This window comes from Myotis brandtii, unplaced genomic scaffold, assembly GCF_000412655.1.
Source record: "Myotis brandtii unplaced genomic scaffold, ASM41265v1 scaffold220, whole genome shotgun sequence".
In the NCBI taxonomy this organism is placed as follows: domain Eukaryota; kingdom Metazoa; phylum Chordata; class Mammalia; order Chiroptera; family Vespertilionidae; genus Myotis; species Myotis brandtii.
Genome location: NW_005358250.1, coordinates 1,751,129 through 1,762,640, shown reverse-complemented (window position 1 = coordinate 1,762,640; position 11,512 = coordinate 1,751,129). Strand labels below are relative to the sequence as shown.

Genomic DNA, 11,512 nt, shown 5'->3' with positions numbered 1-11,512 from the left:
CTTCAACAACATCAGACTCCACAGTCTCTCCATCTCCTACACTGCGAAGGTACTTCCTGGGGTTATTCTTCTTTATGGCAGTCTGGTGTACAAATACATCTTCCTTGGTGTCATTCCTGTTGATGAAACCATATCCGTTTCTTACATTGAACCATTTTACTGTTCCCAAAACCTTCGTTGCGATGACCTTCTTGTCCCCGCCGGCAGGCGCCGCTGATGTGAGGCCACCTGGGCCACAGCTGCCGGTGGTGCCGGGCTTGGTGTTGGCAGCGCTGAGGGTGGGGGCAGCGGGCGGCTGCTGGGTTTCGGCCTCGCTGCTCATGGTTGCGGTGATGGTGACTGGGGCCGGCTGTGGCAGCTGCGGCTCCTCCCGGGGTGTGATGGTAACTAGGCCGGCGGCGGCGGTGGGGCTGCTCAGGGCTCTCTGGGGTCCGCTCTCCGCTCCCGCTACCGATCGAACTAGCGAGAATGGCGGGACGGGCGGGATATGCCCTGCGATCGACCCGCCCCAAGCATCGTTCACTGGCCAGGAGTGCTGTCACTCTGGCCACCTGACCCCAATTCCTGGCTTGTATTGGCTAATACTTCATTACTCCTCCACGTTCATTGGCTCTTAGGCGGCTAATTCGGCCGACCTACAACCGTTCCTGCCTCCGCCGCCGCCATAGAGACCGGAACTAGAATTAGAGTCACCACGAGAACCATAGAGTACCCGAGAGGACGGGCAGAGGGAACTTGACTTTCACGAGGCTGTAGCATGGGCGGGCGGGCTGGCTACACATCCGCGGTTGTGTCCTGGTCTTCAGAAAGGCACGGCCAAACGCCTGCGCCGGGATTACCCGGTCATCGAAGGGCCTGCAAGGGTGCTCGTCGATACCTTAGCCCCAGGTAGAGAGACCTCCCACCCTCCCTGCTCGGAATACGGTCCTGTGACCTCAGACCATTACTGCGAACAGAGCCGTCTTCTACAATGGCCGTGTACTCGCGGCACAGCCGAGGGGTTCTGAAACAGACGTAAATACATGCATTCAAGGAGTGTCCGCTTTTGGCGGAGCAATCACCTTGGAGGGACCACGCAGGCTCTCATGCGGTCCCTGCTCGGCATATTTAGGGCGGAGGGCGGGGGGTATATTCCAGGAGTACCTGCTCTCCCATCCACCTTCCCAAAAGGCACTTAAGGACCGTCTTGTTAAGTATTCACGTGTTTTTGTGTTGGCCACAAATCAGATTTAATTTCAAGTCACGTTTATTGCGCAAACTAGGAATTTTTCTTGCATTTTATTCTTAAACCAGCCACGTGAAATAGGGGTTATAATTGAGGTTGCCACATGCTCTAGCTGAAATCCTCCACGTTCATTCCTTATTAAGCGTCTATGATCTTCTGGGGATGGACTAGTTCGCCAGTTTCTGCCTCTTAAATTCAGTCTAGGGATGAAGGTAGAAATTTAAACACTCCAGTGCTGCAAAAGCACAAAACATTGTGGGAGTGAAGTGGAGAAGGTGGAATGCTGATTCCAAGCGCATGGAGGTTTCTGTAAGGCCTACAGGCAAGAAAAGATGGGTCTGAGAAAATGCAAGTAAAGTTGTCCAATAAAACTAGAATGAAGACATTGGGTTATAGAGGTAGGCAGGGTCAAATTAGGGATATTTTATTGGAAATTTATCCTACGAGCAATAGTGACGGGTAATTTAGAGTTGTAAGTAGGGAGTGACATAATTTCTTTTTCTTTTTTTTTAATGGCTGCTGAGTGGAGAATGGGTTGTACGAGAGCAGAAATGGAAGTAGGGAAAACAGGCCGGTGCAGTCCCTACCCATAAGTATCATCTAGGCCTGTCAATTCCACTTTCTAAAAGCCTCCCTGAATCAGTCCTAAGAATCTTTGATGTCTTCATTTCTACTGCTACTTCTCTATTGTAGGCCATCGTCACCTATTGCTTAGAACAGAAGTAGGCAAACTTTTTCTGTAAGGGCCGGATAATAAATATTTTAAGCTTTGCAGGCCAGACAATCCACTCTCAGCTACTCAACTTTAGAGCCTGAAAGTAGCCTTAGCCAATCAGTAAACAAAAATCTATGATAAAAAAAACTTTATTTATGGACATTATAATTTGAATGTCATATAATTTTTACAATGCAAAATATTCTTTAGATTTTATCAACTACTTAAACATTTAAAAACCAGTCTTATCTCCATTGAAAAATAGGGAGTGACCCTCTCCCTTCCTCTCTGAAATCAATAAAATATATTTAAAAAAGGAAAAATAGTCAGATGGCCTGCCCACTAGCATAGAGCACTGCTGTGGCCTTCTGTCTTTCTTACTCTAATATTCCCCACCACAACACCCAGACTGAGTTTTAGAAAATATCTATTTGATTATGACATTGTCTTATTTGAAATCTATCAGAATTCCTTAATATGATTTATAGGACCGCCTATGACTTCTCTAAATTTGCCTCCCACTCTTTCACATTCCTTGTCCAACCTTCCAAGTGATCATTTAGCCATTGCTTCCTTTGGATTATCACTTATTTCCCTCTACTTGTAACACTCTGCCTTTCTCCCTTTTCCTTTGCCTGCTTAACTGTTCATCCTTTAAGACTTGTCTCAGATGTCACTAGTTTAAGAGACCCTCCTATCCTAACACTATATTATACTAATCTTCCCAGCCAGACTATGAATTCCTTCAGCATCTAGCATAATACCTGAGACACAGTATCTTAATAAATTTGTTAAATGAATGAGATAGTGTAGAAAATGGATTGGAGAATGAGGTACTGGCAGCAGAGAGGTCATCTGGGCAGCTGTGCCAATATTCCAGATGAAAAAGGCTTGCAGCAACAATGTGTATGGAGAGAAGTAGGTGGATTCTAGAGTTGCTATTTCTCTATTTCAGCTCTAGATGACCTTTGACTGCTAAAAAAAAAAAAAAATGTTTCCTCCAAAGGCAATCTGCCAACACTGAGAACATTTAAAGGTGTGCCCTATAGGCTTGAGAGTTTTCCCAAAGTGGAGTTACAAAGACAGAACAATGGCAGCAGCACCTCTGAGAATAAGTGAACAACCTTCCCTATGTAACAGGTTTGAAGAGATGGCTTCTCTAGCAGAAATCCAAATTCTGTAACATTTGCCTTTAAAATGTTACTTAACAGTATCATTACATACTCATCCAATCACTTCACTAAGCTCTCTCATGATCAGTGGACATAAAGATGTGCTATTTCCTACTAGTTTTCTTGTAGCCACCTCTTCACCACTGCATAAGTGGCTCCGAAGCACTGGATGACATACCATTGATGCCAAAATGCATCTCCTATTCCTAGGTGGGAGTTCTCCACTCTAGAGTTCTGCTAGACCCCCTCCCACCCTGAGAGTTCACACTGCCCAACATAGTGATCACAGTTCAGACAACTCCAATGCCTACCTTTAAGTGATGTGAAAGGCAAGAAAAGGGGTTCATTCCAAGAATCTCCTTTGCAAAATAACTTTCATCTTGTCCCCCATCTCTTACAGACTCTGGCCCAAGGATACAGTTCCCTCTTCCTGGAAAGCCCTCTCCACCCTCATCTCTTAGCTAATTCCAATCTGTCAATACTTACCTCAAATGTTATCTCTTTCTCTCACCCCCAGTCTCTCCACTCCGCTCCCATAGCATCTGGTACAGACCATTATCATTCATGCAACAAATGTTTATTGAGCACTTACTAGGTACTAGGGGCTGGGGGACACAGCAGTAAACAAAACAAGTATTGACCAAATTTCCTGCCCTCATAAGGGGTCACATTCTAATACCACATGTATCAAAACTGTGCCTATCTCCTGTCACAAGCATGGGACACATCTTACACATCATTGCAGCTCCAGTGCCCAGGGCAGATTGGCATAGAATGCAGGTGCCAAGTATAACTGACAGTTACCTGAATGACCCATCACAAGAATATCAGCTCAGGATCCCAGCTGATCATTCTCCTTCCTTTCTCTTTATAATCCACCCTGTATAGTCACGTGATCAGTTCTTTCTTCATTATGTCCCCTGAACACTATTTATTTAGCTGTAGAGTTGTAGATATCTATACTCTAGCTTCCTTGTCCTGCCAATACGCTGAAATGGCACTTTTGACCAGGTTCTATTGTCATAGAGTTCAGCTCTCTGTTCTTATGAGTCATCCTATCTGAGTCAGGAGAAAGGAGAAACGGGAGAACATAGACATTGCCTCATGAAATGAACATCAGGGAACTCTTTATCTCTTGAACATTATACTGTGGGAACTTTTTATATTGGGTTGTTTCCTTTTAAAACTAACATTTGCAAGGCATGTTGTGTTTACAAGCTACCTTCATATCCACTCTCTTACTTGACCCTTTCAACAATGCTATGAAGTAGATAGGTATTATTATCCCCATTTTATAGCGATAATAATACTTCTCAAGACTGGAACTGTTTTTTAAAAACAATCCAAGGTTCAAACCAAGATTTTTGACTAAATTATTTCCACTTTGTCATGATCAAGATACATTCTACCCAATGGTCTCCCATCCAGAAATATCACAAGTTAGCGATTCTCTTCCCACAGGCTTCAGAACTACCAAACTAAACCTACTGCTGGGAACACCTTGGAACACCTTGGCCCTGGGGCTTTGCCTTCTTTGCTCAATCAGCTTGAACCTAAGGGGGAATGCTATAAATGCTTATAAATTTGGGGCTCTGGTTCACACTGGTCTTGCAGTTGGAGAGCCAGGTCCACAATGGCCTAAAGCTACGTTGTGAGGAGATGGGGCTATCATTACAACAACACACATACTAAAACAAAAAAACTTTATTTACAGTTGAAAAACATGGAAAATCCTGGGTTCTGAATTGTGATACTTCCAAGGTTTCTTGATAAAACAGGGCAACAGCAGGCCAGGAAGCAAACACAGAGGCCAATCCAATCCAGATTTTCCTACTCATGAGCATCACCCAGAGCAAGGGCAGGCCTACAATGGCAGATACATGGAGGTCTGTAAGGGATGGAAGAGATTAGCAGCTCAGAGCATTGGAATGGGACTTTCCATGAGACAACATTCCCACCTATTCTCTACATTCCTGATCCTCTTCGCAAAAGAGTAAAACCAGTCTGATTCTTGCCATAGGCCAGACCTTTGGTTCTCCAGAGCAAAGTTGAAAGTAAAAAAAAAAAAAAAAAAAAAAAAAAAAAAAAAAAAAAAGTATATTACACAAGAACCAAGAAGAAACTAACATATACTGCCAAGTATATTATCTCATTATTTACCCTTTACAACTCTGTGCAATATACATTATAAATTAAGCAAAGGAGAAAACTAGGGTCCCAAGCAGTTCAATGGCTTGACAGTGCTGGGGCTTCCTGATGTACTGGCACCAAAGCACATGTCTTTTGCCAGACCTGGAGCACTCTGTGGAGCTGTAGAACAAAGAGCAATCCTCCTTACCTGTGGGTTTTGGTCCCAGGGTTATACAGAAAGGAAATTGCACACCCTCTGTTTATGGCCTTTTAGTTGTACTAAAAGAACAGGGTGAGTTCACTCTGACACTACTCTCCCCTCCCCCAGAATGTGCCCCCCCCCTACCTTCCAGAAGACAGGGAGTCCTGGTGTCATATTGCAGGCTCAAAGAGAAGTTTAACTATGGGCCCTAATGCAGAATGTACAAAAATGTATAAATGCACTTACAAGTTGCATTGTGCTCTAGGACCCAAGCTCTATCATAGACCAGTCAGCATGGTCTCTGCCTCAAGAGAAAACCAAACACATTTGTGTTAATGCTGTAATAGAGAGATGAACCAAGTACTAGGAGCTCACAGGAGGGGATCACTGACTGCCTAGACCAGGGAAATGGAGATGGAGGGACCAGGGAATGATTCAAACTGATGTTAGTCACATGCACCTGGGAGGGGCCGGGAGGAACTAGGATTAGTTAAACCACATATATACAGTGTGTATTTATTATAAGACTAGTGACCCGGTGCACGAAATTCATGCACATTAAAAGGGAATTATATGAAATATTTTAATATTTCTATTTGTCCTTTCTCCATAATAGAAGTGTCAGAGATGAAAGAAAATTAGTAAAATGTATATGAAAATCTTCCTCCTGTCAGAGTCTGGGGCGCGCCATGGGAACCAGAGTCAAGTCCCCGCCCACCCACGTGTGCCTCAACCCAGACCCGGCTGGCCCCACCCCCGTCAAGCCCTGCCGGGTGGTGGGTGCAGCCTCAGGTCACCTGGCCCAGCGCTGGGCTGGGGGGTGTGCCTTGAGGTCCCCCGTCAAGCCCCGCCAAGCGGGGGGCGCAGACTCAGGTACCCCAACCCGGGGCAGGGAGTGTGCCTTGAGGTTCCCCATCAAGCACCACATAACATTTCGGTCAACAATGGACCGCATGTATGATGGCAGTCCCTTAAGATTTTAACAGAGCTGAAAAATTCCTAGATTTAGTGATGTTGTAGCCACTACAACTTTGTAGTGCAAAGCATTATGTGTTTATGATACTGCTGGTGTAAATAAACAAATGTACCGCACTGCTAGTCATATGAAAGTACAGCACATTCAATGATAATAGCAATAAATGACTGGTGTATGTATTTACTATACTATACTTTTATTGCTATTTTAGAGTGTACTCTATTTAGTAAAGTTTGCTGTAAAATAGTGTGCTGTGCTTCACCAGCAGCATCTCATTCTTACCACGTCTCCTGATTGCATCATTCTCTTGTGCTTGATTTAATCTCATGTTGTTTTAGAGATTTTGTGTAGCCTATGTGTTGAGTGTTTGTGATGTCTACAGTAGTGCACAGTAATGTCACTACTCACACTCACTCACTGGCTCACCCAGAGCAACTTCCAGTCCTGCAAGCTCCACTCATGGTCAAGTTAGTTTAAATTTAAACTAACTTAAAAATGCCCTATACAGCTGTACCATTTTTAATCTTTTACATCATATTTTTACTATACCTTTTCTATGCTTAGATATGTTTTGTGCACAAATACTTATTGTGTTACAACTGCCTACAGCATTCAGCACAATAACATGCTGTACAGGTTTGCAGTCAAGAGCAATGGGCTATACCATACAGCCTACGTGTATAGTAGGTATTATCATCTAGGATTGTGTAAGTGCACTCTGTGATGTTCACACAACAGAATTGCCTAATGACACATTCTTAGAATGTATCCTAGTTAAGCGCCTGTGGCTGTACTGGATTGCCCTGGAATGGAGCCAGATATTCTCCTCTCCCCTCCCTTTTTAGCTGGCAGGGTTTCTGACTTTCAGGGCAGGGGACAAACAGTGTCACACACCCAGCAGGAACGCAAATATTTGTTGCCAAATCTCTAGTGCTCCCAAGACCCGTATTTTCATGTGGAACTTCTCTCTTTTGCCTGGACTACAGCAGTGGATACCTCACTGCCCTCTACCCCATCCTCCACATTGCTGCCAGAATCAACTTCTAACGAAGAAAATGCAAGCACAATGTTCTCCTGCTCAAAAGCCTTCAGTGGCTCCCATTGATTTGGTTCTTTTTGGAAAGTCAGGCCCCCTTTTGAGAATTTCAGAACAATGAACTCTCACCCAGGAAGAAAAGAAAAATGTACACAATGCCTGAAGCCCATCCCCACCCTCAGAATAACATATGAACTCTCAGCCTACACTGGTTCTCACAACTGGCCCTGGCCTCCGCCAACTTCACCTCTTCACTGTTTGCTTTTCCTATCTTCCTGCTTTGGCCATACTGAATTTGCAGTCTCCCACACACTTTCTGCTGCTTCCTGCTCATGTGCTTTGCTCATGCTGTTCCTCTGCCTGGAATGCCCTCCCCAGTTTCAACCACCTGACAGGTTCTTATTCTTTCTTGTACTCAGTGGAAGCATCATCTCTCCTGCCGTCTTCACAACCATGCCAGGCAGACACAGGCATTCACACTTTCCTCACTTCGTCCTAAAGCCTCCAGTCCAGTGCTTTATTGCACTGTACCTGTCTGTTTCCCAAGACACTGTGAGTTCCTTGAAGGCAGGAACTGAGCTTTTCAAATTTATAGCCTTATATGCAGTATGGGACCATGTGGGGAGCCGATATAGGGTTAAGCCTCGGACTGACCTGTTAGCAAAATCACAAACAAGTCTTCTTCCGAGTCTTAAACAACCCAATCCGAGAGGTGGCCGCTGATTTACACGCGCTGTCATTTAAAAAATAAAAATGGGGGAATTTGCCGGAAGCTGGTCCACCCTTGCTGCTTGACACAGTCGCTGCAGGGAAGAAACATCTGCACAGCTTATGTTTCAAGGGACCTGACGTATATGGCATATGTTTGCTCCCCCTCTTAACGCTATGTGTTTTAAACAGGACCACCTCCCGAGAAAGGTTGTTTCCCCAGGTGAAGATTTTTCCCTGGAGTTAGGGATTGACAGGACTAAGACTGTTGGCAATAAATTTGGGACTTGTTGGGCCCACATCCCCAGGGGTCTGCCCACCAGGGAAAGCACCAAAGCCTATACCTCTGGAGACCCACCAAAACAGGGCAGTCCCAGGGAAGGCAAGCAGCGGGGCTGGGAGGACATAACCTTTACTGGGTAGGATAATCTCCTTCAGTCACTTCCTTGTAGCCTATCAGTAGAGCAGTAGAATAGTGATCTTGGAATAGCCCTTATAATGGAACACAGAGATTAACCTAGACAAGATTAAAATCAACAGAACTAGATAGAGACAGGATTTTTGGCAAAGGTCAGATAAGAAACTAACATTTATATACCTTAGGAAGTGATCACCCAGTATGGGACCTATTTTAATTAATTAGTACTTATTTGTACAATGAAGGACCAGCGAATGTGCCACCAACATGTCTTTCATAACCTTTCTCTGCAGGCATGTATCACATCTACAGGATATCTCAGAATGGGGGACAGTGTTTCCTAAATCTCAATTATTCCAAATAGCACCTTCACAACTATTACCATATCCACTATCCACAGGTATGATTAATTTTCAACCTAATCACTATTTGAACTTCAATGCCTCATTATAAGCTATAATAATTATAAAATTATATGTTGTGCTAATTATATATTTTTTCCTCAGATGCAAATATTAAAAGACATTCATTCCAGCACCACTGAAAGTGGCATTACCCACATTCCTCTGATAAGCATTTGAGATGCTTGTTACAAACATAGAATCCTGGGTCCCACCTTAAACTAACTCAATCAAACTCTCCAGAGGGAGGGACCTGGGAATTAGTAGGTTTTTCAAATGCCCCCAAGTGATTCTTCTCTTTAGGGGAGTTTGGGAAACAATGAAGTAAAGTAAGTTCTCCACTGCTTGCTACAAATACCAGGTTTGGGGATCACAGGGAGGTGAGCAGCAATTCAGACTAGCAAGGTTGCCAGAGCCAACAGCCACTCCCTTTTCCAAGAGACTCTCAGGCTTTCAAAACAGAGGTTCCACCAGCCCCTATGTGATTGTAAGTAGCAAAGAACACAGTTCAGTCTATGACAGGAGAATCATGAGGGCCACGATTCACCTATGTATCTATGTATCAAATTGATCATAGAAAGCTTTCACAGGACCACAAGATAAAACCAAGGTTTCTACATGTAAAGCTGTACAGAAAACTTCACTTTAACTAAAATCAAAGTCAGAATCTAAGTCAAAATACAAAAGAGCTCTAAAAGAAAGTGTTTCAGAAGCAACCAATGAGTGCATAAATAAATGGAACAACAAACTGATGTTTCTGTCTCTCTGTCTGTCTGCCTCTCACTCTCTCTTTTTTTTTTGTCTCAATAAGTAAAAAAAACAAATTAAAAAACTATTCAAATGTAATAGATACATAGATAGATAGATAAATAAATAGCTAAATAAATAAATAAATAAATAAATAAATAAAAGTGTTTCAGCTCAGTTAGTTAGAGCATCTTCCCGATATGCCAAGGTTGTGGGTTTGATCCCCGGTCAGAGCACATATGACAGCCAACCAATGAGTGTATAGGTGAGTGGAGAAACAAATCGACATTTTTCTCTCTTTCTTCCTCTCTCTAAAAAATCAATTAAAAGATCTTTTAAAAGATTAAAAAAAATTAAAAAGTGAGTCCCTCAGTCACATTAGCCACATTTCAAGTGTTCAATTGTCACATGCGGCTGGAAGCTACCATAACAGCACAAATGGAAAACATTTCCCCATCACAGAAAGGAATGTCTCCTGGACAGTCCTGGTCTAGAGGGCCTCTGGAACAGCAAATCGCCCCCATGGAATCCGTTCTGCTTGGGTTGCAGACTGAGAAGAGGGGCTTTCATGGGGGCAAAGGTTCACATGATCTTTGCTAATAGTGGGTGAGGAGGGGAGAGCTGATGATCACCACCCTCAGAAATAAAACTCCCAACAAGGATTTCTACTAACTTTCTGGAAGAGACTCAGAAAATATAGAAAAGAGGCCCCAAACATAAAGAATTTCTAAAATTTATTCTTTTAATCTTCTGTCCTCTGGTAGTGATCAGTGGTCAATCTTTAGAAGGATAAGGACCTCTGAGTTCAACTTTAGTTACAGCAAGAAATGAAGGGGAAAGGGAGGGAATGGCCAGCAGCTATTTAAGGGGAATACAGGTTGAGCCCTAGGGGCCCCCAGTCCCGGCAGAAAGGAAAGCTCAGGTGACAACTGGGCATGAGAGGGGACCATCTGGCTGGATGAGAGAGAAGTCTATGTGCAGCTTCCAGCACACACTTGTGCATTCCTGCCTCAGCATTTGCTCACACCAGTTCCCTGCCTGAAATGCCTGACATTCTCTCTCACTATTAACTCATGTAACAACATTTTACTGAATGCCTGTAAGTACTACATACTGTGAACACAAAGTCATAGATAGAGATATAAACAGTCATTAAAGTGGTCTGGAATTTGACTACATCCCCATTTTGGAAAAAGACAGAATTCAGAAAAAGAAATTCTAGATAATTTTGTAAGTATACAAATAGAACTAATGAAATCTTAGAAAAAATACAGAAGACATTAGGATCTGAGGTAATAAGGACCTTTTTAAATAAGATAAAACACAAAAGCCATAAGGGAAAGATTGATAATTTGACCTCATCAAAATTTAGAACTTCTGTTTAACAAAGGATATAACCAAAGTTAAGATAAGCAACACACTGCCAATTTTTTCTTAAAACATATTCTGGAGAAAATAGTTACAACATATAAAGAACTAAGACTCAGAATGTATAACTTTCAAATCATTAAGAAAGAGGAAAAATAAACTATATGCTACAACCATCTTATAGAATATTATGTCAGTTTTGTTTTTTTTAAATGAAATAGTTTTACTTGAACAGAGGAGGAAGTCTTCAGACATAATGCCAAATGGAAAAACAATGATGAACAATACAGTATGATGCCATTTTGGAAAAACAAAATCTCCCAAAATTAGACAGGCAAAGAAAAGGCCCTGATGGCTACACATCAAACTGATAAAGAAGTTACCTCTGGGAGAGGAGTGGGACTGGGGCTGGGG

The 11,512-nt window shown here is 43.0% G+C and overlaps 2 protein-coding genes across 7 annotated transcripts in view; both read right to left on the bottom strand.

The window, feature by feature from the left end:
- The window catches only part of YBX1 (Y box binding protein 1), a 23,738-nt gene extending 23,259 nt beyond the window's left edge, over nucleotides 1-479 (bottom strand). For both annotated transcript variants that reach the window (XM_014539549.1, XM_014539550.1), the window contains exon 1: nucleotides 173-479. In XM_014539549.1, coding sequence (XP_014395035.1) covers nucleotides 173-322 — 150 coding nt within the window. In that variant the 5' untranslated portion in view covers nucleotides 323-479. The remainder of the gene's footprint in view (nucleotides 1-172) is intronic.
- A 749-nt stretch (nucleotides 480-1,228) lies between these two features.
- Nucleotides 1,229-11,512, bottom strand: part of PPIH (peptidylprolyl isomerase H (cyclophilin H)) — a 29,485-nt gene continuing 19,201 nt past the window's right edge. For 2 of the 5 annotated variants that reach the window (XM_005866060.2, XM_014539552.1), the window contains one exon: nucleotides 3,674-5,000. The gene's annotated coding sequence lies outside the window, so the exon portion shown is untranslated. Of the gene's footprint in view, nucleotides 1,542-3,673; nucleotides 5,001-5,690; nucleotides 5,746-11,512 lie in introns of those variants that run through there. The other 3 variants (XR_001362075.1, XM_014539553.1, XM_014539554.1) reach the window with 3 other exon arrangements.